The 26363-nt window shown below is 41.5% G+C and overlaps 1 protein-coding gene across 1 annotated transcript in view; it reads left to right on the top strand.

Annotated features, from left to right (window-relative positions):
• The window catches only part of trpm3 (transient receptor potential cation channel, subfamily M, member 3), a 421760-nt gene that overhangs the window by 365927 nt on the left and 29470 nt on the right, over positions 1–26363 (top strand). The window contains exons 13-20 of the mRNA XM_060906727.1: positions 341–376; positions 564–704; positions 3692–3721; positions 6873–7165; positions 12770–12998; positions 15317–15520; positions 19157–19297; positions 26005–26133. Of these exons, the coding sequence (XP_060762710.1) occupies positions 341–376; positions 564–704; positions 3692–3721; positions 6873–7165; positions 12770–12998; positions 15317–15520; positions 19157–19297; positions 26005–26133 (1203 nt within the window). The remainder of the gene's footprint in view (positions 1–340; positions 377–563; positions 705–3691; positions 3722–6872; positions 7166–12769; positions 12999–15316; positions 15521–19156; positions 19298–26004; positions 26134–26363) is intronic.

The following is a 26363-nucleotide window of genomic DNA, read 5'->3' as shown; positions in this document are numbered from 1 at the left end:
TATGTCTTGTTAGAATAATGTCTCATTTAGAACTAGGAGAAGAAGAGGCCAGATGTGTTATAGTTAATTAGACTACATACAGCAGTGTGATCTAAGATTGCTGTGTTAGTGTGAAATCTTTAGTGAGCTGCTATCAGACACGACAGACATTTGTGCTTTTAGTGTTTCAGTGTGGTTTGTCCTTAAACGAGGGCTTTATATTGTAGCAGGGTGTTTCTCTCTTTTGTGTATTTTAGCTGAGTATTGCTATATTATTAGCATACCAATGTTTTAGTGTGTGTTCCTTTCCGAATCCCACCCGTGCAATCCTGTCTCACTTACCTTGTGTGTTCTTTCCAAGCAAGAATATCCAGGGTTCAGTTGGATCTACCTCAAGGTGAATCAGCCAGTCACTTCTCTTCATAGTCCTTTTAGCATTACGTCAGTGTCTATGTGTGTCTGTATGTGAGAAAGTACGTGAGTAGCGTGAATGTGCAAATTCTGTCTGACGTTTCCTACTTTTTAGCCAACATTCGCCAAGAGTATAGACAAGTAACATTATAACTACTGTCTTTCCCTTCCAGGGCAACCTGCCGCCTGACTACCGCATCAGCCTGATTGACATCGGATTAGTCATTGAATACCTAATGGGCGGAGCCTATCGATGCAACTACACACGGAAAAGATTCCGAACGCTCTACCACAACTTGTTCGGGCCTAAAAGGGTAGGTGGTTTAATTATCACAAAATTCATGATTCCATACCCATCTGTAGTTGAAGCCAAGAAGCCAAACATTAGCCACACTTTTTGGGTGTCCCCTGTCAATCACAATGATGATAATCAATCATGGGCGTCAGTGAGCTCATGGAAATAGAAAAGGAGAGACACCACTTTCTGCGCTTTCCTCGGAGTATCTGACACTTGGCTTCATGTATTTCTGAGGAAGCATGTGTTAACCTTTACCCTTCCCAGCTGCATGCACACATGCTCACAACTTGGGTCAGATTAGCATAGCTAATCCATATACAGCCATGGCTGTCCATATACAGTCTCAGGCAGCACAGTGGTGATGTGGTTAGCACTGTCGCCTTAGAGCAAGAAGGTTCTGGGTTCAAACCCTACAGCTGATGGAGACCTTTCTGAGTGGAGTTTACTCTCCCCATGTCTGTGTGGGTTTCCTCTGGGTGCTCCAGTTTCCCCCACGGTTCAAAGACATGCAGATTAGGTAAAATACCCAGCCACTGGGGTTGTACAAGCCAGTGCATACTTAGGCTACATCCACACGGCAACAAGTTTTGTTTTTTTTAAATATCGCATCCACATGCGCAACGGATCAGTAAAATATCAGGTACATATGGCAACGCAACACTTGCTGAAAACTATGCAATACACATGCCACACCTCTACGTGCGCTGTAAGACGGTCCCATCGGAGACACCAGAACGATAGAAGAAGTAGGACGCATGCGCATAAACCCCTTCTTCTGTAGCATCAGCCACATAAAGTTTTGATTATTAATCAGTAGCGTAAAATAGTATCTATTGTCTAAAACACTTATTTATATTTCATATTAAAACGTCTATGTAAATTAATACATAGAATGCCTGGCCAGGCGCTGAACGTTCTTCTGCCTTCACTTTAAGTGAAATTCAGGGCGAGCATGAGCCTAGGTTCTTCCCTGTCACTGTCACACGCGCACACCTTCTCACTCCCTATCCTATGGATATAGTCCCTTTAAATCACGTGCTCGTTTTTTGAATGGAGACGCGGAAAGAGGAATGAACGGGGGTAGATGGAAGCCGGTACGCCAACATTCTGAGATCCTCCAGAATTCTTTAATGGTCCGGAATAAATTGAATGCTACACGTTGATGGATTACTTTGTTCTTCTACGCCCTTTTTGAGGAATGTATTGTCGGACTTAAACCAACATCTGAAGAGGTGAGATCGCTCCTTTTTTTTCCCTATTTTTGCTGGCGGGATTGTCATGTGGTTGTGACGTCATCGTAAACAAATCTGTTCTACTCATCCGGACGACTTCGCAACGGCGCCGTTGCCAGACTTTTCCACTCTGGAACCCGTTCTCAAAAGATTTCGTTTTGGGGCACCCAAAACGCCAGTGCCGTGTGGACGCCAGGCTGAAACGATAAACAATTTTATCAGATTCACCTGAATCCGTTGCCGTGTGGACAGGGCCTTAGTGCCAGTCCCAAACCTGGATAGATTGGGGAGGGTTGTGTCAGGAAGGGCATCCGGTGTAAAACCTACGGCAAATCAAATATGTGGAACAGATCCACTGTAGTGACCCCTAACAGAAGCAGCTGAAAGAAGAAGAAGAAGAAGAATATACAGCCATGTATTGGGAGAGGTTGGTGGAAACCGGAGGATTTTTTTTCCCAAATTAGCCTTTGAAATTGACCTGAATCTGTATAATACTTATTTTCTGAAATTCCTTCCAAACTTGGCAGGATACCCATGGTAGCCAAGTAACCATAGAAATGTGCTTCAAAGTTGACAGTTTTGAAATTCCACAAGGTAAACAGCACAACCCCTTACTCGTATATTACATCTCATCTCATCTCATCTCATCTCATTATCTCTAGCCGCTTTATCCTTCTACAGGGTCGCAGGCAAGCTGGAGCCTATCCCAGCTGACTACGGGTGAAAGGCGGGGTACACCCTGGACAAGTCGCCAGGTCATCACAGGGCTGACACATAGACACAGACAACCATTCACACTCACATTCACACCTACGGTCAATTTAGAGTCACCAGTTAACCTAACCTGCATGTCTTTGGACTGTGGGGGAAACCGGAGCACCCGGAGGAAACCCACACGGACACGGGGAGAACATGCAAACTCCACACAGAAAGGCCCTCGCCGGCCACGGGGCTCAAACCCGGACCTTCTTGCTGTGAGGCGACAGCGCTAACCACTACACCACCGTGCCGCCCCCCGTATATTACATACTAAAACTTTTTTGTTCAGTTGCTCCAGAAAATGAGCAGACTGAGATACTGAGTAACTACTGATCAGTGATAGAGTGATCAAGTACAGAGAGAATTATTGACTCCATTGTTCAGCATCAGATCCAAGTACTCGGGTTTAGAGAGAGATTTCTAAAAATGACATGCCTCTCCCAAGGTGGTAGCTGTATGTCATCTCATGTTTGTTTGTACTGATCAAAGCAGGAAGGTATAAGAGACATCAAGAAATGGAAGGGGCTATAGATCCATTTCAAAAACTCTGAACCACTGGGATTAAAGAAGATGAGATTCACATGGAGAAGACAAAACACCTCATTGATCCAGAGCCACAGTGGTATTGGGATGGATGTTTTATCTGTTTGTACAGCAGTGTGTGTAGATGTACTGTACTCCACACTGGGATCAGATAAGAAGAATTAGGATCAGAATGAGAACACGGCCTACCAGTGGCAATCCAGCATAAACATATACTGTAGTCCAGCTGTACAGAAGGTAAAGCTTAAAATAGATGGGATGGATGAGCAGTGGAGCAGGAGAACTGCTCCAGATTAAGCAATCTGGAACACATATCCACACACCGGCCCTCAGGAATGCCCCAGTGTCTCGAAAAGAGTGTAATGCCAAGTATGTGCTTATGTACATGTCAGGTTTGTAATAACATTTAAGTGTGCAGAAAGCATTTCATGCTGTCCCTAAATGTCATTTTTGTTGCCGTTATTTACAGCCAAAGGCCCTGAAGCTGCTTGGAATGGAGGTGAGTGTGTGTGTGTGTGTGTGTGTGTGTGTGTTTTTTTTAATTTTTATTTTTTATAGAGCCGTCTCTGATGTTGGCCAGGCTGTGAGATATGTAGTGATATTTCTAAAAAAACCCAACCCAAACTATTACATGTTTTTTTTTAATCACGATTTCTATCGAAACAGTGGTCTGGATACAGAGTTCGCAACTTAAATCCAAAAATTACACGAATATTTACACAGAGAAAGTTACATGTATTCAGAAATGGGATATTAGTTAAGAAGATTTCCTGGATGCACTATTCAATTTGCTTAACTTACCCGTGTGTACTTCATGCCTCCTCGGTTGAAAGATTTTTCTTGAGTAGAAGCGTACGAGACTGGATTTTCCAATAGCATCTAGTCCACGGTTTTTAAAGACAAGCCTGACTGAAAAAAAGAGTGATAGAAAATGCAGCCTAAAGGATGAAACAGCTTTCATTTTCAAATGTAATACTGTATGATGTTACGTAAAATGAACAAACAACTTGAAATTGAAAAATAAAAAGACTAATAAAAAGATATATGAATAAGAAAACTTAATTAATGTAATAGAATTCTAGTATATTGCCAGGATATTGCTGCATGAATAGTCCTAGCAGTAATTATCATTACATTACCAGCATTTAGCAGACACTCTTATCCAGAGCGATGTACAACATACCCAGAACAGCCTGGGGAGCAGTTGGGGGTTGGGTGCCTTGCCCAAGGGCACTTCAGCAATTCCTGCTGGTCCAGGGAATTGAACGGGTGACCTTTTGGTCCCAAAGCTGCTTCTCTAACCATCAGGCCATGGTTTTCCCCACCTATGGCTTATTATCATTTTAATCAGTGTAAATTTGGTTTTATTTGGCTAACAATTAACAATAATTAACAATATGGCTCCCATGCTCATTATTTGGAAACTAAATAGTACTTGATCCAGAACATTCTACAACCCCGATTCCAAAAAAGTTGGGACAAAGTACAAATTATAAATAAAAACGGAATGCAATAATTTACAAATCTCAAAAACTGATATTGTATTCACAATAGAACATAGACAACATATCAAATGTCGAAAGTGAGACATTTTGAAATTTCATGCCAAATATTGGCTCATTTGAAATTTCATGACAGCAACACATCTCAAAAAGTTGGGACGGGGCAATAAGAGGCTGGAAAAGTTAAAGGTACAAAAAAGGAACAGCTGGAGGACCAAATTGCAACTCATTAGGCCAATTGGCAATAGGTCATTAACATGACTGGGTATGAAAAGAGCATCTTGGAGTGGCAGCGGCTCTCAGAAGTAAAGATGGGAAGAGGATCACCAATCCCCCTAATTCTGCGCCCACAAATAGTGGAGCAATATCAGAAAGGAGTTTGACAGTGTAAAATTGCAAAGAGTTTGAACATATCATCATCTACAGTGCATAATATCATCAAAAGATTCAGAGAATCTGGAAGAATCTCTGTGCGTAAGGGTCAAGGCCGGAAAACCATACTGGGTGCCTGTAATCTTCGGGCCGTTAGATGGCACTGCATCACATACAGGCATGCTTCTGTATTGGAAATCACAAAATGGGCTCAGGAATATTTCCAGAGAACATTATCTGTGAACACAATTCACCGTGCCATCCGCCGTTGCCAGCTAAAACTCTATAGTTCAAAGAAGAAACCGTATCTAAACATGATCCAGAAGCGCAGACATCTTCTCTGGGCCAAGGCTCATTTAAAATGGACTGTGGCAAAGTGGAAAACTGTTCTGTGGTCAGACAAATCAAAATTTGAAGTTCTTTATGGAAATCAGGGACACCGTGTCATTCGGACTGAAGAGGAGAAGGACGACCCAAGTTGTTATCAGCGCTCAGTTCAGAAGCCTGCATCTCTGATGGTATGGGGTTGCATTAGTGCGTGTGGCATGGGCAGCTTACACATCTGGAAAGACACTATCAATGCTGAAAGGTATATCCAGGTTCTAGAGCAACATATGCTCCCGTCCAGACGACATCTCTTTCAGGGAAGACCTTGCATTTTCCAACGTGACAATGCCAAACCATATACTGCATCAATTACAGCATCATAGCTGCGTAGAAGGGTCTGGGTACTGAACTGGCCAGCCTGCAGTCCAGATCTTTCACCCATAGAAAACATTTGGCGCATCATAAAACGGAAGATACGACAAAAAAGACCTAAGACAGTTGAGCAACTAGAATCCTACATTAGACAAGAATGGGTTAACATTCCTATCCCTAAACTTGAGCAACTTGTCTCCTCAGTCCCCAGACGTTTACAGACTGTTGTAAAGAGAAAAGGGGATGTCTCACAGTGGTAAACATGGCCTTGTCCCAACTTTTTTGAGACGTGTTGTTGTCATGAAATTTAAAATCACCTAATTTTTCTCTTTAAATGATACATTTTCTCAGTTTAAACATTTGATATGTCATCTATGTTCTATTCTGAATAAAATATGGAATTTTGAAACTTCCACATCATTGCATTCCGTTTTTATTTACAATTTGTACTTTGTCCCAACTTTTTTGGAATCGGGGCTGTATTATATTGTTGTTGTTGTTGTTTTATACCAGGTGTTGAGAAGTAATTGTATAACTTAATGAAGCCACGAGAGACTAAATCAACATCGTGAAATTAACTATGAACTCTAAGAACACAACCCAATATATATATAGTAACAGTCAAAAGTTTGGACACACCTCCTAATTCAATGTATTTCTTTGTGTTTATTAATTAAAAGACACAAGTTTCATGTCTTAAAATCACAATGCATGTCGTTTCTCTTTACTTAGTTGAGTGGTTCTTGACATAATATGAATCACTACAGTTGTGGAACAGTGATATTTACTGTATTTTTATTATTTACTTATTTACTGTTTTGGTCTGAAATGCATTAAGAATGCAAGAAACTCACCCACTAATTAACTTTTGACGAGGCACACCTGTTAATTGAAAAGCATTCCAGGTGACTACCTCATGAAGCTGGTGAAGATAAGTTCACTGTGTAAGTGATTTTGACTGTTGCTCAGCTGCAATTCTTCACTGAATAGTCTAAACATGACTTGTGTTCTAGTGTCACCTTTAAGTTCCAAGGTATTAAATGCAATACATATGTCTACAATTCCTTCCTGAGACAGGATGACATGCCAATCCGACGAGGGCGGCAGAAGACAACAAGGAAAAGAGAGGAGGAGGTGGATATTGACCTGGATGACCCTGAAATCAACCACTTCCCTTTCCCTTTCCATGAGCTGATGGTGTGGGCAGTGCTGATGAAGAGGCAGAAGATGGCACTGTTCTTCTGGCAGCATGGTGAGGAGGCCATGGCCAAGGCGTTGGTGGCGTGCAAGCTGTGCAAGGCCATGGCTCACGAGGCCTCGGAGAATGACATGGTGGATGACATCTCTCAGGAGCTCAACCATAACTCCAGGTGCCAGAGTGGATTTGCATGAGCAGAATATTTGGTTCTTTGTCTTATTTCCATATGGTGGGCAGCTTTATATGTCAGTAACAAAGCTTATAAATATATTTCTTGGTTTCCTTTGAAATCATTTCCTTGCAAGAGTTATTCTTTGGGTCCTCAGCTTTGAGCAAAACTTTTTACTTTGTAACACACACATATTGTCCACTCATAACACCAACCTCTTCACCAACCTTCCCTCCCCAAATACCTTCCTGGTAACACCAAGCATGAACCTAATCTCTCTGTAACACTGGGTTTACTTTTGGGTCGATTTTACAAATCTGACCCCCCTGAAGTGTAACTTTGTTTGGTACAAGCTTTATTTTTGAATAATACTGTCCATCATTTGATAACACCCTTATCCACTGTTAACATAAACCTCATCTTTTGGCAACTTAAATATGAGTAACACCAACTGAGCTACTGTATACAGTACGCATTTTCAGCCAAATTTACTGATATTTTTCAGATATCCTTTTTGACAGAAATTACATTTGCCACTAAATTGTGCCCTTCTTTACTATATCCACATTTCCGCATGTTTTGTATCGCTGTCAATGGACTAATTAACCCTTTGATGCAAAACATATGCACACCCCTTCTAATGCACAACATGGGTCAAAAATGACCCGCATTCATTTTCCAGGTTATTTCATGCTGACTGAGTTTTTCTTTGCTCTATCTTTTGAAATCAATGTATTTTATGATTGAATATTCCAAGTATTCTTTAAATATCGTGTTTTTAATTACCACAAATCATTAATTTAATTTTTTCTTTCCTACTTTATGAACAAAAATACTTTTTATATTAATACACATGGGTCATCCAAGTGTGATTTAAAATTAAATGTCTTAATACTATAATAATAATTTGTTTCAAGTAATTACTTTAGCAGCGAATGGGGCCAGTTATTTATTTATTAACTATGTAGTTAGTTAAGCCAACCAGTGGCGGCTCCTGAATTTTTTTTCGGGGGGGGGCAATTTTCCCCCGTTATGTCTACACGGACCATAAATGTCCACAGGACTGAAGTAAATTGACCTAGGTAGCAAGTCAATAGTCAACCAAACCCAGAAAAACACCACGGTGACTGGAGCCCTCAGTTTCGTCTTTGCCTCGTAGAGCTAACTCGAACACTCCACAACATTTCACGCACTGGGTGAGCCGGTTTAATATGTGCCTGTTCTTGCTCACCTCATCGTTGTGGCGGCGAACTGCTACCCTGCAGCCCTCATCCGGTTGTGTAGCGATGTTCACTCTCCCAAAAACCGAAAATTTCAGGCAGCTGCCCATGTGAATCTTTGATGACTCATGTTTTTTTATTTTCTCCGACAAATGATGCATGTCTGAAACTCCAGTGACCGTCCAAGCAGTGTTGTCCTTGGAGCCACCTCCAGGGTGGAAAAGTAAGCAGGGGGAGCAGAAAACCGCTGAGGCATCCTCGCAGCCAGCTTGCCAGGATTTGCGCTGGGACCATGTTGAAGTAAAACCTCGAGTATATGATTTCCCCCCCTTGTCGAAATTTGTTTTATGTTTAGATTTGGTCGAGGGGGGTCCAGCTTGTTTTGTTGCCAATTTAGCTCGATTTGATCGCTGACTAAATGGAACTTCTTTTAAGGACCGCACTGAATTGCTTTCCGCATCCATCTCACCTCAGAAACTGAGCGGATCGAACGCAACTTTGCTGCGCTTCGCAGTGATGTAAGCACGTTAGGGCAAGCCCCCCCCCGGAACCCATAGAGATTGCATTGAATATATTAACATGGGACTCTATCAGTGAACTCTTGGGCGATTTTCAGCGTGACTGAAATCACCCCAAAAGGGGGGGTACTCTAGAAGCAAGATCACCCTGATTGGACAATGATACCCAGAGACAGATTAAAACGGCTTCGAGCAGCGCTAGTGAAAGTTTGTTTTAAAAAAAGAAAAAAATATTTTTTTTTTCGCTTTGGCAGTGCGTCGCCCAATCGCCCTTATGCACCAGCCGCCCTTTAAGCCAACTACAATAAAATTAGCTAACTAAAGTAGAATATGTCAACTATAGACATCCTATTACGTAGACGGAGCATCCAATGTAAATTCTAAAAGCGCTGACGAGACGCGAGGCCGCCATCTTGGAGTGGTGATACGCTGCACTCAGTGCAATGCGCTGGCAGTGCTGGCTCGCATTTTTTTGTCATACATGTAGCTATGATAAAGGATAGTGGCGGGGTTATTATTCATAGTTGGCTTCACGTTAATAGAATATCCTGATATTAAGTGAACAGACGTCAGAGATTGTTGAAGCTGAGAAAATGGTGATTAATATCCTACAAAAAAAAATGTGTGAATACTAAATACATTAGATATAAACAGCTTAACGTTTTTCTATCGGCTACAACCACCAATCTGTTGCAATGGATAGGGTAAATTCAGGTAAAGTGGGACACTTTTTTAAATAAAATGCGGTTTTAACAATCTAAATCCATTATAATGATTCAAATGTGTGTATGTTTTCTTTAAATAGATTGTTAAGAACATAACAAAGGGGAAATTAATCTAGTCAGTGAATTTATAAGAGCCTTTTACATCCTTCAACACAATCTGACACCCCCTTCAGCAAAGCTGATGTATTCAGGTTGAGTGGGGCACTTTGTTTGGTATGTAGGACAATGTGTGATGACCATATATTGACCACAAACATTTTTTTTTTGTTTTAAAGCATATCAAAACATTATTTATAACAAATTAATGTCAAACATAAAAAAATAATAATGCAGTAAATGAATAAACTAGTAAATAAATAAAAAAGGTAGTATATGAATAAACATTTAATAACAATATATATAATATTAGCATACAACATTAAAACATGACTCGTAAAACCACTTATCACACTTACAGCAGGCCACCCATTCCTCCATTGCCTTTCGGTCACTTGCATCCCCCATACACCCCCTTGCAGACAGTATAATAATAATAGGATGTCTATGATCTCGCACTTATCTCACCACTCCAAGATGGTGACCGTATTTCTCGCGTCAGAACAGCCAACGCTCCGTCTACGTAATAATAGGATGTCTATGATGTCAACAGCTCGGTAGCTAATAGTAATTACTTGTAACTTTCTGACAAGTAATCTACTCACTCTCAAGGTAACCTAAACATAATCAATGCTTTTCTAAGGTAATGTTAGAACAGTTGCAAAACATTACTTCCATGTATTAGATGGGCAAAGGGCGCCGTGCTGAGCTGTGAAATGTCTGACACAAGCACAATTCACAGTTCCCACCAAACGCTGGAGTAAATGCATGCGGGTCGGTTCTGACCCAGGTGTGTAAACTTGATGTAGAATTACAAAAGCTGTGCTTGTTCATAACTTAAGAAGGGAAAAATAAAAATGATGATTTGTGCTAAACAAAAACAAGATATTTACTGCATATTTGGAAAAGTAAATGACAAAATGAATTGATTTCAAAAGTATATCATAGAAACACTCAGCCATACATGAAATAACCTGGAAAATGAATGCAGGTCGTTTTTGACCCATGTTGTGCATTAGAAGGGTAGTGATACAAAAAGGGTTTTTATTCAAAAAGAAAGGAAAAAATAAAATAAGGATGTATGATGACCAAAAACAAGTTAATTGAGGAATACCTTGAATACTGAATGATGGAATTAATTTATTGCAAAGATATAGAAGATAAAAACTCAGCCGGGTTTACTTTTGACCCATGTTTTGCATCAAAGGGTTAAAGGCCAAATGTCTACATGTAAATATATAATACTGCATATGTGTACATCACTTTCTGTTTGTCCTGTACAGTGGTGCTTAAAAGTTTGTGAACCCTTCAGAATTTTCTATATTTCTAGATAAATATGACCTAAAATATCATCAGATTTTCACATAAGTCCTAAAAGTAGATAAAGAGAACCCAGTGAAACAAATGAGACAAAAATATTATACTTAGTCATTTATTTATTGAGGAAAATGATCCAATATTACATATCTGTGAGTGGCAAAAGTATGTGAGCCTTTGTTTTCAGTATCTGGTGTGACCCCCTTGTGCAGCAATAACTGCAACTAAACATTTCTGGTAACTGTTGATCAGTCCTGCACACCGGCTTGGAGGAATTTTAGCCCATTCCTCCGTACAGAACAGCTTCAACTGAAGGATGTTGGTGGGTTTCCTCACATGAACTGCTCGCTTCAGGTCCTTCCACAACATTTCGATTGGATTAAGGTCAGGACTTTGGCTTGGCCATTCCAAAACATTAACTTTATTCTTCTTTAACCATTCTTTGGTAGAACGACTTGTGTGCTTAGGGTCGTTGTCTTGCTGCACGACCCACCTTCTCTTGAGATGTCTCTTGAGATGTCTCACCATGTCTCTTGAGATTCAGTTCATGGACAGATGTCCTGACATTTTCCTTTAGAATTCGCTGGTATAATTCAGAATTCATTGTTCCATCAATGATGGCAAGCCGTCCTGGCCCAGATGCAGCAAAACAGGCCCAAACCATGATACCACCTCCACCATGTTTCACATGTTTTCCTTTGTCCAAATATAACGCTGTTCATTGAAAGCAGAAAGTTCTATTTTGGTCTCATCCGTCCACAAAACATTTTTCCAATAGCCTTCTGGCTTGTTTACGTGATCTTTAGCAAACTGCAGATGAGCAGCAATTTTCTTTTTGGAGAGCAGTGGCTTTCTCCTTGCAACCCTGCCATGCACACCATTGTTGTTCAGTGTTCTCCTGATGGTGGACTCATGAACATTAACATTAGCCAATGTGAGAGAGGCCTTCAGTTGCTTAGAAGTTACCCTGGGGTCCTTTGTGATCTCACTGACTATTACACGCCTTGCTCTTGGAGTGATCTTTGTTGGTCGACCACTCCTGGGGAGGGTAACAATGGTCTTGAATTTCCTCCATTTGTACACAATCTGTCTGACTGTGGATTGGTGGAGTCCAAACTCTTTAGAGATGGTTTTGTAACCTTTCCCAGCCTGATGAGCATCAACAATGCTTTTTCTGAGGTCCTCAGAAATCTCCTTTGTTTGTGCCATGATACACTTCCACAAACATGTGTTGTGAAGATCAGACTTTGATAGATCCCTGTTCTTTAAATAAAACAGGGTGCCCACTCACACCTGATTGTCATCCCATTGATTTGAAAACACCTGACTCTAATTTCACCTTCAAATTAACTGCTAATCCTAGAGGTTCACATACTTTTGCCCCTCACAGATATGTAATATTGGATTATTTTCCTCAATAAATAAATGACCAAGTATGATATTGTTATCTGATTTGTTTAACTGGGTTCTCTTGATCTACTTTTAGGACTTGTGTGAAAATCTGACGATGTTTTAGGTCATATTTATGCAGAAATATAGAAAATTCTAAAGGGTTCACAAACTTTCAAGCACCACTGTAGTTTGTCTGACACTGTAATGTGTCCATTTCTAATCCATACCTCATCTAATTTACACCTTAGTCTTGGTGTTTGGACGTGTTTGTGCAGACATGCATTCGTCTGCCACCTTGTATCTCATCCTCCTTTCTTCTATAATGTCAATCTCTTTCAGGGAGTTTGGTCAGCTGGCAGTGGAGCTCCTGGACCAGTCTTACAAGCAGGACGAGCAGATGGCCATGAAGCTGCTCACCTATGAGCTGAAGAACTGGAGCAATGCCACCTGCTTGCAGCTGGCTGTAGCTGCCAAGCATCGCGACTTCATCGCCCACACCTGCAGCCAGATGTTGCTCACTGACATGTGGATGGGGCGGCTTCGCATGCGCAAAAACTCTGGCCTCAAGGTTCCACTTTAAGTCTTCATAAAATGCTCAGAGAAGTATTCGGAGGTCATAACAAATAAAAATGACACCATTACAAGGGAAGTGGCTGAGTTATCACTGTAGGTCTTAAAGTGACACAGGTCGATGTGCTGGTTCAGGAATCATTTAATCCACTCCCCTTTCTGAATTGTTTGAGCTGATACCCATCCCCATAGCTGGTATGCATTGTCTTGTTTCAATACATTTTATTTCCTAACATGGGGCGTCCTAACCACGTGTTGGTCTGTTTACAAACCGCTCAGCAGCCAGTTCGGAAAAAAGTCACGTGAGGTTTGAGCAGGTCAGAGGTTGTGACCACAAAACCACAGCAAGCATGGCAGGTTGCCCAGATCGAATGAAGACTCCTAAATCGAGACAAAAAAAAAAACACGACGATTTTAAGGAAGTATCTGACATTGTCAGAGGTAAAATGTGCCAGAAAAGAGAGGGGAAAAAATATTCCAAATCTAAACGGACCTGTGAGCTTGAAGGCTCTTGAGCGCTCGCTTCTGTGTCGGAGGCCGCCGGTTCCACCATGTTTGTTACGATCTTACTCATTATAAAATTATAATGAGGATAAACTACGGCCGTTTCTGTACCCAAGTGTAAACATTAGTGTGCAGTGTTTTTCCAGCTCATTCTCCTTCACAGGCAGGAGGCAGCGGGCAATACAGTGTGTAATTCAAGTACCTAGGGGTTATTCTAGCTCCACAGTTACATCGACCTGTGCCACTTTACATTTATAAAAACGAAAAACCTGCTTAAACAGACTGAAACCTTTTTTGTCAGTTTTCTATTTATTGCATTTTAAGTTTTTAAATACTACTGTTAAGCAATCATAATCATGTTACAAGTATCCTTTACACCAAAGCGTATTTAACAAATCAGGTTTGTCTGTTTTGGGATCGTTTTTATCATTACAGTAACTCTTAGGAACTCAACTTGCATTAACAGAGGTTAATCTACATTTAGCTCCGGCAAGTAAAATCTTTGACCCTTTGCTGTCAGACAATTTGCTACTGATAACATTATGTTCTCTTCATGCCAAATTAATCTAGATAAACTCTGACAGGTGAATTTGCAAGCATTAATTTTGTCAACCAATAAGACAAAAAGGACAGGGCTATAGTCTCGGGTTGTTTCTTTTATCCTGTTAGCATGGAGCTGTCTCACCAAACATATGCTCGGCTTATTTTCATTCATTTATTCACCTTCAGGAACTGCTTTATCCTGGTCAGGGTCTCAGTGCCAAATACTGGCAGCGATAGGCACATGCTTGGAAAGTTCAACCCAGATGGGATGCCAGTCCATTGCAAGGCACCAAGCAAACACACATATTTACACCTAGGGGCAATTTAGAGTAGCCAATCCATCAACCTCCATGTTTTTTGGCCATTGGGAGAAAACCAGAATACTGAGAAGAAATCCACCCAGCAATTCCTCACAGCCAGTAATCCAGATTTAAGACTGAACCCAGGACCCTTCAGCTGTGAGCCAGCAATTCTAATCACTGCACTGCTGTGCCACCCTGTGCCAGGGCTTTCCATATTTTCTCTGCCAGTTAGGATTTTCATTTTAGTAATGTCTGGACCTTGGACATCTTTTTGACCATCAGCTATAGAGTACTAGGAACAAGCATCCCTTAAAATTTCTTTGAATAGTTAATAGGGCTTGCTTGCTTGCTAAAACCCTCTGTTGTTGGGTTATGAGTAGAACTATTAGAAGTCCCACCTCAGGGACAACCTGAGTACCACTCATATGGTACAAGATAAAAAAAAAAATTCTCCCCAAAGGCTCTTTTCTCTTCTATTGATAACCCATTTGTACTCACCACAGTCTTTTCTGTTGTCTTGGCATTTCATATTGATAAACTGTTTGTTTCATTCTGAAGAAAAAAAGAACACTAGCTAGTCATCCTGTAGTGTCAGCCAAGCAGAAGACAGACACGGCAAAACTCAAATCTTTTTCCATTTCTCAGATGCTGAAACACAAGGATTAGGGCTTTTTTCATGAGTCTGAGCTCTACTGCGATCTGTTTCTTTCAATGCACAGAAAAGCTGTTCCACAGGGGAGTGCCATAAATTATGAGTGCAGTGTTTACGTCTGAGCTTATTAACTTGCCAAGACAGTTTGTGAGCTTACTTAAGCTCTGGATATCTCTATATAGTGTTTGAAGAGTTGAGGAATTTTGGTACTACTGTACTTTGGAATACCAGACTAAAGGTATTAAGGATTCCTTGAAAATGAATGACATCCAGAGATGGCTTAACACATATGGGTTTGTGCTTTCATTTCTTCAGGTCATCCTGGGCCTACTGCTTCCTCCATCCATCCTGAGTCTGGAGTTTAAGAACAAGGATGAGATGTCATACATGCCTCAGGAACAGGAGGCCTATCTGCAGGAGAAGGATTCGGATGAGACCGACAAGCCAGCCAAGGACAAGGAAGAGGAGGACATGGAGTTCACCGTAAGAGCATACTGTGAGGCGCAGTACAACTCCGTGGTGAGAGCACCCACCTTAGCTCCGTTCTTTAGCCTGTAGTCTAGCACACACACACCCAACATGATGCTGCTGAAGAACTTCTGCCCCCCAAATTTGGCCTTCAGTACTTTGCTATTTTTCCAATCCATGGCTCCTGCCTTTAAGGAATACTGTATGTCCCAACCCTTTCTCTCCCCACTGCTTTGCCCCTTTTCCTCGTTGTCCTAGCAAAGATGTGTGGTCGTGGAGTTGTAGCGTGTCTCTGTGTGTCTATTTGTCTATCTTCTTGTCTACTGGTGTGTCCGTCTTCGTTTTCTCTTTGTCTCTTCCTTTTAGCGACGGTCTCGTCTGAAGTACGGTACTGTGACAGATCGCTGCCTGTTCCTTTCTCATTAACATAATCCTCTCATTTCGGCGCATGCTACGCGAATGAGCTCCTTACTGCATTCTGTTTGGTGCCTTCATACCCAAAAACCCTTTTGTGCAAGCTTCTGGATAAAAAAAATAAAGCACACTCCTCTTTTCTCTTCATTCCCACAAGTAGCTGTCATCTGATCTCTTTCTTGTCATGATTGCATTCAAGGAACAAGTCATCTCAAATGACCCATAAGAAATGAAGTGCAGACACAGTATATGACACAGTCTTTTGGCTCAGTAGTGTCTAGCTCCAGCTGACGATATGAAGCCCCAGGTTGGGTGGAAGAAACCTCCACTTGGACAAAAGTAAATTGCTCCTTTATCATTACAGGGTTCCCACTGGTGCCCGTCACGCTTGTCATTGACGAACATAATCCATCAGTGACGAAGAGAAAATTACTAGCAGTCATCACAGTGATGAATGTATTTGTCATCTTTATCGTTATCATAAGTCACCTTTTCTAGAAATCCCTCCGTTTGCCAAAATCCAACCCCAGTGAAGAGACGGCGGGAACCCAGGGTGTAAACAATGAGCACGTGCTTGTGACCAAGAAAAATTGACCACATATAATGGCCAAATGGGCACCAAGCTTTTGACCAATTGCAATGCATCTTAATCAGCCTGATGTGGTGGTGTAATTATCGCTGCGTGAACCAAACAATGGCGCAGTCTAAGCTGACACAGGGGTATTTTTGGGCGGGCTTCTTCAAGCACTGATGAGGATTTAAGGGCTGAAAAAGGTACGGGGGAGGCACACTCAAAGCCCCTACTGTCCCCAAGCACATCGGACAGTGTCAGTAATAAAGGGATTGGTAAAAAACGCCAAAGTGAAATTGCAGTCAGCCGGCAAGCGACTGAAGCGAGCTACATTTCGGGTGGCATGGTGTGTTGAGTTCCTGTGGCTAATGTGTGACGTAAAACGTGGTGTCATTCTGTTTTCAGCTTGTAAAGCAATGTGAAATTTGAATTCCTTCATTCTTGGTTGTTCCAAGATTCTTCTCGACTCTGTTCGATTCTACATCAAATTTTGTGTTGAAGTAAAGGCTAAAGGGAGTCCTAATGCCTCTTTTGAATAATTCCATGCTAAAATAATCTTAAGCAAGCTCAAACTAAAGAGGTTGATGGTGCACAGGGCGTCCAAAATCAAATCTTTCTTATTAAAGGCAGGAATGGAGCCCAAATTTTATATGTAATGGAGAGGCTGAGCTGTATCTGTACAAATATTTGAATCGTGCCAGTTTGGTTGGAATAAACCTGTATTTACCTTTACCTTTACCTAGTCCCATCCTCATGCCTGAGGGTCGGGGACTATGGTGGCATCCAGTATCAGCCTCTTCCACTCCCTCCTGTCTCTGGCTCTGTGAGAACACTGCCAGTGATGTGCCCATCCAGTCTCGGATGTCGTCACCCCACCTCCTTCGTGGTCTCCCACAGCTCCTCTTACCGTTGATGGTCCCTTGTAATATGTGAGTGGTGATGTTACCCGCTCTTGTGACATGACCAAAGTATTGGAGTTTCCGCCTTTTTATGATGTTAAGTAGTGTTCTTCCCACTCCCAGCTCTTCTAACACAGAGTCATTTGTACAATGGTCAGTCCAGCTGATACGCAGTATCTTCCTGTAGCATTTCATCTCCAAGGCCTGAATCCTGCGGATGTCACTGGCGTGTAGAGTCCATGCCTCACAGCCGTAGGTTACCATTGGCCAGACAAGAGTCCTCAGCACTTTCAGTTTAGTGGCTGTCTTGAGGGCTCTGTCCTTCCAGATTACGTCTATACTTCGGAGGGCTGTTCGAGCTGTTCCTAGACGTATACTGATCTCGTGGCTACAGCTGGCTGTTTGTTCCATTGTGGACCCCAGGTACTTAAAACTAGAGACCTGTTGTAATTGTTCTTCTCTGCAGGTGGCTGTTACTTGGATAGGTTCCTTGGTTATGGCCATCACTTTGGTCTTTTTGGTGCTGATTTCCAATTGGTACTCACTAGAGGTGCTGTCTGTGGAGTCCAGCAGTTCCTGTATTAAGTCCACTTTAATATGTCGGTAACTAAGAAAAAATACAGACGAAGAGAAAGTGAAGAATACGGCTTTAATTTTATTTTTCAAAGGAAAAAAGTGGAGAATATTTTTCAGAACCCGAGGGAACCCTGTCACTGAAGTATGGAGTGGTGTAACTCAAACTACCATGCTAACATGCACAAGAAAAAATTAATAAATAAATACATAAATAAAACAAAAATTAACACACCATCTATGAAATGGCAGATAATAAGTGTATAAAAAACTTCATGTAAAATTAAAGGTCGTTACTTCAAACAATACTTTAGCTGGGTAGCTCACTCTGGCCAGCTCGCAAACATGAATCAAAGATCTATTTGATATGACAATTAGTTAATCCACCGTGTAGCTTCTCCATTCTTCACTGATTAAACTTCAACTTTCTTAACTTCTCTGACACTTTGCTCAAATTGTCGCTTTATCCAACACAGGGCTGATTATGTGTGGCTGCAGCTAGATGTTACACAAAGGACTTCTTCTTCTTTTTTTTTTTTTGCCCTGTTTTGTATTTGTATCACTGTGACATGTTTAAACTCTGCTCTGCAATTCATATTTCCACTTGCTACTATGAATCTATTGCAGATTTATAAATTTATGGCAACAATTGTATTGCAAATTAAATGCCTCTGAAACAATTTTCTACTGATGCCAGTGAAAAATGTCAAGTTGAAATGCCTGGATGATTTAATTTAAATGCATTAGTCATTCTTCCCCCAAAAAAATCCCCCCCCCCCCCCCCCCCCAGTGTTTGGATATCAGAAATAAGGCCTGGGAAGGCTGTAGAATGCGCCATTCAATAGACGGCTTAGATGTTGGGTTCAACAATGAAACAGTTAAAGGGTTGCAATACAATTGAAACACGTCAAAGAGTGTGCTACGTTCTCCATCCTTGTAAGTCCCCACTCTTGGCTCAACATGTTTCTCTGGCACATGGAAATCGAATTAATTTTTTCAACTTCAACTCCTACCCTTTCTCTTCCATTTTGTTTCTATCATTTTACAGCAGTATCATCAAGCTGCCACATGTGCCACCTGCCTGAGTGCTCAGAATTGATTGGCAGTTTTTTTTTTCTTTCTGTAACTGCCTCACACAATTCTGAGTGATAAGAACTATTCTTCCTTACTCACTTTATATAAAATGTGTCCTCTTTCTCGCCTTGCTGTTTCTTTTCTCATGATTCTCAGGCTATGTTGGGGAACGTGAGCTCAGAAGTCTCTCGGAAAAAGGAAGTGGAGGAGGCCCAGAACCGCCATCGCCTAATTCCAGTGGGCCGCAAGATCTATGAGTTTTACAATGCCCCCATTGTCAAGTTCTGGTTCCATACGGTGAGAGATACAGTCCAACAGTTTTGCAAAGCTGATATTTTCATTGTATACTGTTACAGGCCAGGGTTCTGAAGAGTCACAACACTGGGTTGTTCAGTGTCATTCCTGTGTATCGTTGCTTCTAAGGCTGCTGGGCCATAGAAGGTTCACGCTGCACGCTGCATGCTGCACACTACACGCTACACGCGTGTAAAGAAAAGTGGACAAACGTAGCATGACTTGCTCTGGGCCATAGAACGGCGTTCACGTTGCACGCTGCACGCTGCACACTTCACGCGTGAAGCATGAAATGAACATGCACACTTTTTTCTAGGCGTGAAGATGGAAATTCCAGTCAATGCATGCGGTCACCGCCGCGCCAGCCAATCAGAACGGGTCTAGGGAGATAACTCTATGCTTTCAGGGGAAAACTTCAGAAAAAATATAATTGAATGGTATAATTGAAAAATAGTTCTTCATCGGGATTGTCAAGCAGATTATAGAATGTTCGGTGAAATTCACCACGGGTTTCTCTCAGAAGGAAGTGTTCTCGGCTCCAAATTCTGTTCCTTTTTCTCTTCCTCTGTCTCAGTAAAAGCAGAATGAGGCAATCGTCGTCATCCGAAGAGTCCGTATTGTTGGTTACTCGGTCAAAGTAGAACAGACGCAACACGTGAACATCCAAGCATGAAGTTTAATGGCCCAGGGTCCGGTTCTTCACGTGAACGTGTAGCGTGTAGCGTGCAGCATGCAGCGTGCAGCGTGAACCTTCTATGGCCCAGCAGCCTAAGACAACACGTATTCAGTGATCTGATCACAGAAAGCCAGTGATAGAAATATATGTTTGCCATGCTTGAAACTGGTCCAGGCTGTTCTGATTGCTATTTGTTTTGGTTCATTAAATCCTTGAGATTTTTCTTCGCTCGCACATTTTGCTCTCTGCTTAATGAAGGTTATGTTGACCACTAATGTCTTTCTTCTTTCATAAGACTATGATCCTGACAGGTGATGTAATGGTACATAATATCTCTCTTCTTTCATACAGTAGTGTAGTCTAAACCAGTGATGTAATGCTTCATCACCCATTTACGTTATACTTAGATACAGTGGCTTGCAAAAGTATTCATCCCCCTTGGTATTTGTCCTGTTTTGTCGCATTACAAGATGGAATTCAAATGGATGTTTGGGGGGTTAGCACCATTTGATTTACACAACATGCCTACCACTTAAAATGTGCAATTTTTTTTTTTTTTAATTGTGACACAAACAATAATTAAGATTAAAAAAAAACAGAAATCTGGAGTGTGCATAGGTATTCACCCCCTTTCGTCTGAAACCCCTAAATAAGAGCTGGTCTAACCAATTCACTTCATAAGTCACATAATTAGTTGATTAAGATCCACCTGTGTGCAATCAAAGTGTCACATGATCTGTCACATGATCAACCTGTTCTGGAAGGACCCTGACTCTGCAACACTACTAAGCAAGCAACATGAGAACCAAGGAGCCTCCAAACAGGTCAGAGACAAAGTTGTGGAGACAAGACATATAGATCAGGGTTGGGTTATAAAAAATATCCCAAACTTTGAATATCCCACGGAGCACCATTAAATCCATTATAGCAAAATGGAAAGAACACGGCACCACTACAAACCTGACAAAAGAAGGCCGCCCACCAAAACTCACAGACCGGGCAAGGAGGGCATTAATCAGAGATGCAACAAAGACACCAAAGATAACACTGAAGGAGCTGCAGAGATCCACAGTGGAGATGGGAGTATCTGTGCATAGGACCACTTTAAGCCATACACTCCACAGAATGGGGCTTTATGGAAGAGTGGCCAGAAAAAAAGCCATTGCTTAAAGGAAAAAAAAAAAAGAAAACACGTTTGGAGTTTGCCCAACAGCATGTGGCAGATTCGCCAAACACATGGAAGAAGATTCTCTGGTCAGATGAGACTAAAATTGAACTTTGTGGCCATCATGGGAAATGCCATGTGTGGCGCAAACCCAACACCATTCCTACAGTGAAGCATGGTGGTGGCAGCATCATGCTGTGGGGATGTTTTTCATCTGCAGGGACAGGAAAACTGGTCAGGATTGAAGGAAAGCTGGATGGCACTAAATACAGGGCAGTTCTGGAGGAAAACCTGTATGAGTTGGCCAGAGGTTTGAGACTGGGGTGAAGGTTCACATTCCAGCAGGACAATGACCCTAACCATACTGCTAAAGCTACACTGGATTAGTTTAAAGGGAAGCATTTAAATGTCTTGGAATGGCCTAATCAAAGCCCAGACCTCAATCCAGTTGAGAATCTGTGGCATAACTTGAAGCTTGCTGTACACCGACACAACCCATCTAACTTGAAGGAGTTGAAGCAGTTTTGCATTTCTGAGCAGCTGTCTGTGTCAGTGACTGTTTGCTCCCAGATCAATCTGTGAGGCAGAATCTCTTAGGTGGCAGAGGGTCTACATTCCTAGATCATGTTTTGTCAATTCCTTCGGGACAGACAGATCAAAAACCTAACAGCCAGTGATTAAATAAAGCTTCAAAATGGGCCGTCACACCACAATGAGCTGTGTTGAATCGGCATGCTTGTCAAGTAGGAGGCATTAAATCAAGAAAATGCATCAAGTGAGTACATACACATGAGCAACCAGTCATATGTAATTTTTAAAATGCTCTAAACATAAGTACTCAAGCTATATGCAAATTAACATTCGAAAAAATAAAGTTGGAGAAGAGAAAGCCTCTGCCATCCTCCCCGTTTGAAAATTCAGAGACTCTACTTTCCCCCCCCAATACTCTCCCTAATTTAGGCACAGCCAATTCCCTCCACCAGACAGATTTCCCCTATCACACAACAGCTAGAAACCAGGGAAGGTGACGGCACTATCCACGAGCTCACAGTAACTGACAGTCGTAATTGCAAACCCTCTCTCCCTGAGAGCACAGGGTAGATTTTGCTCTCTGTGGCATCATCTGGATTCAAACCAGTGCTCTCCAGATGACAGGGCAAATGCTTTTAAGTTGATCCACTCGGGAGCCAGACTCTACATCTTTAATTAGACTGATTAAGCAGTCTGACTCATTTATCCAAAATTGTGTATGTTTGTAGTGTTTCCTTATTATTCGTTTATCTGTCACAGTTAAACCAAGTGGTCTGCACTGACAGTATGACAGATCATCCCATAAGTCAGCTCGAGAACAGGAGGCTTCTCCTTTTATACACAATCGAGGAAGCTACTCCTCATTGTCACATGCTATGTGGCCCAACATAGCATTCTTGGTATTCAAATTCAATAAGACATGGTGGTGCCTCAATATCTTATCTCATTATCTCTAGCCGCTTTATCCTGTCCTACAGGGTCGCAGGCAAGCTGGAGCCTATCCCAGCTGACTACGGGCGAAAGGCGGGGTACACCCTGGACAAGTCGCCAGGTCATCACAGGGCTGACACATAGACACAGACAACCATTCACACCTACGGGAAACCGGAGCACCCGGAGGAAACCCACGCGGACACGGGGAGAACATGCAAACTCCGCACAGAAAGGCCCTCGCCGGCCATGGGACTCGAACCCAGACCTTCTTGCTTTGAGGCGACAGCGCTAACCACTACACCACCGTGCCGCCCTGCCTTAATATTATTTATTTATTTATTAACAGTATGTGTGCTTTACATTTCCATTCCCAATTGCTTAAAATGTTCAACATTATAAACATACAGTAACTGAAACTTAATAAGTGTTTCTTAGAAATATGACTAACTCAGAGCTGCCCAACAATAACACACTTCTCCTGCAATTTCACACTGCGGCTGAGTTATTTACACTTTTTCTTTCTTCTTTCTTTCACTCTCTGCACTCCCTCTTTACCGACACATGCAGGCCTTCTCGAGTCACGATGCCGATTAATTTGAAACTTTGTTCGGAACACAGTGTGAGATCACCCACATCAGCCCTTGGGGTGTTTTTCACGCTAAGAAAAATACAATGCATGAGGAGAAGAAGTAGATTTTTAGAGAGATGTTTATGAAGATGATTAAAAATAGGCACAGTAAATTTCTATGTGGGGAAAAAAAAAGCTCCAGCTGAGACTTCTGTTGGTACAAAATTAGAACAACTTTTCCAAGCAAATGTCCATAGTCTCTGCAAAATTCAGAGAACGGTGTTGTGGTGTCAGACATTTCCGACACAAGAGGAGTTGACGGTTTTCAATGTAGAAGTAGGTGTAAAGGTGAAAGCCAGCCTCTCGCCTATCCCCTTCGGACACAAGGAAAAATGCTATAGAACTTCATGCTATGAAACTTCATGTGTACAATTGTACACATTATGTCCAAAGGGGATATCATATGGCAAGAATAAGTTCCATCAAGGAGACTGACAAATGTGATAAATGAATCTTTTTGCAAAGACTAAGCACATTTATGGATTAGAAGACACTTTAGCTGTTTAAAATGGTGTATACCTACAGTACTCCAGCAAGACTGTGGATACAACCCCAATTCCATAAATGTGGAACACTGTGTAAAATGTAAATAAAAAAAAGAATGTGAAGATTTGCAAATCATGGAAACCCTATATTTCATTGAAAATAGTACAAAGACAACATATCAAATGTTGAAACTGAGAAATTTTATTGTTTTTTGAAAAATATATGCTCATTTTGAATTTGATGTCAGCAACACTTTTCAAAAAAGTTGGGACAGGGGCATGTTTACCATTGTGCTGCATCACCTCTACTTTTAACAAGACTCTGTAAACCAGGGGTGTCCAAACTGATCCATAAAGGGCCGTGTGGCTGCAGGTTTTCATTCCAGCCATGCAGCAGCACACCTGATTTGGCTTATTCAATCAACTGACACACTCACCTTTTAATCAAGGGTGGGTGTGGCTGCAAGTATTTGACTGTGTGAAGACAGTTCAGTTGATTGAATGAGCCAAGTCAGGTGTGCTGCTGCATGGCTGGAATGAAAACCTGCAGCCACACGGCCCTTTATGGATCAGTTTGGACACCCCTGCTGTAAACGTTTGGGAACTGAGGAGACCAATTGCTGTAGCTTTGAAAGTGGAATGTTGTCCCATTCTTGCCTGATGATATACAATTTCAGTTGCTCAACAGTTCAGGGTCTCCTTTGATGTATTTTGCGCTTTATAATTCGCCAAATGTTTTCAGTAGAAGACAGGTCTGGATTACAAGCAGGCCAGTTTAGCACCTGGACTCTTTTCCTACAGAGCCATGCGGTTTTAATATGTGCAGAAAGCGGTTTGGCATTGTCTTGCTGAAAGAAGGAAGGCCCTCCCTGAAAAAGATTTTGTCTGGATGGCAGCATATTGCTCTGAAATGTGTATATATCATTCAGCATTAATTCCCAGATGTACAAGCTACCCATGTCATGTGCACTAATGCCCCCTCATACCATCACAGATCCTGGCTTTTGAACTGTGCACTGATAACAAGCCGGATGGTCCCTCTTCTCTTTAGCCTGGAGGACATGGTGTCCATGAGTTCTAAAAAGAATTTCTACTTTTGATTCATCAGACCTCAGGACAATTTTCCACTTTGCCTCAGTCCATCGTAAAAGAGCTCAGGCCCAGAGAAGGGGGCGGTGTTTCTGGATATTGTTTATATCTGGTTTTAACTTGCATTTGTGGATGCAGTAATGAACTGTTTTCACAGACGATGGTTTTCTGAAGTGTTCCTGAGCCCATACAGTGATTTCCACTACAGACACGTGTCTGTTTTTAATGCAGTGTCTCCTGAGGGCCTGAAGATCACCGGCATCCAATGTCAGTTTTCAGCCGTCTCTTGCATACAGAAATTTCTCCAGATTCTCTGAATCTTTTAATGATATTATGTACCATAGATCATGAGATTCCCAAATTCTTTGCAGTTTTATGTTGAGGAATGTTATTCTTAAATTGTTGCAGTTTGCCCATGCAGTCTTTCACAGAGCGGTGAACCCCTCCCCAACCTTTACTTCTGAGAGACTCCGTCTCTCTGGGATGCTTTTTTATACCCAATCATGTTACTGACCTGTTGCTAATTAATCAAATTAGTTTTTTTTTTCGCATTACACAACTTTTTCAGTCTTTTGTTGGCCCTGTCCCAACTTTTCTGAAATGTGTTGCTGACATCAAATTGAAAATGAGCATATATTTTTCAAAAAACACTAAAGTTTTTCAGTTTCAAGATCTGATATGTTGTCTTTTGTACTATTTTCAGTGAACTATAGGGTTTTCATGATTTGCAAATCGTCATATTCTGTTTTTCATTTATGTTTTACACAGTGTCCCAAATTTATGGAATTGGGGTTATCCAAGCATCATACAAATGACTAAGTCAGTGTCATTGCTGTGCTGAGATCCACCACCCAAATAATAATCAGCATTAACGTCCAAGGTCCCTTTCCATTCATGGATGTGGCAAAAGGGGCTGATGGAGGCAGAAGAGTTGCAGGCAGGAACTATACACCTACAAAATAGAATATAGTAACTAATAAATGAGCAGTAGGTAATGCCATCATTTGTTATGAAAGTGAAATGAGTACAGTAGATTTTTGTTCTCCATGTAAATATTGAGCAGTGTAATTACCTGCTGTAAGCACAGTTGGTTACCACATTTGCTGTGTTCACTTCAAGAAGTCTTAGACAATTTAAAAAAAAATCTGCCAAGGTTTCTTTATATCTCTTTCACTGAACTCTGTTTTTCCCCCCTCCACCCAGATGGCCTATGTGGGATACCTAATGCTCTTCAACTACATCGTGCTGGTAAAAATGGACCTCTGGCCTTCTCCTCAGGAGTGGATTGTGATCGCCTACATTTTCACCAATGGAATTGAGAAGATGAGAGAGGTGAGGTCAAAGAGTGGATGAGATACAATCACTTTGTTTTACTTTTTAGTTGTACACTATATGGCCAAAGGTATGCAGGCATCTCACCATCACACCCATATGTACTTGTTGAACATCCCATTCCAGATTTAGTTCCCCTTTACTGTTATAATAACCTCCACTCTTCTGGGAAGGATTTCCACCAGATTTTTTTATCGAGCATGGCTGTGGGGATTTCAACCACAAGAGCA

Source organism: Neoarius graeffei, chromosome 24, assembly GCF_027579695.1.
Source record: "Neoarius graeffei isolate fNeoGra1 chromosome 24, fNeoGra1.pri, whole genome shotgun sequence".
Taxonomy (NCBI): Eukaryota; Metazoa; Chordata; class Actinopteri; order Siluriformes; family Ariidae; genus Neoarius; species Neoarius graeffei.
This window is presented reverse-complemented; position numbering and strand designations above follow the sequence as displayed.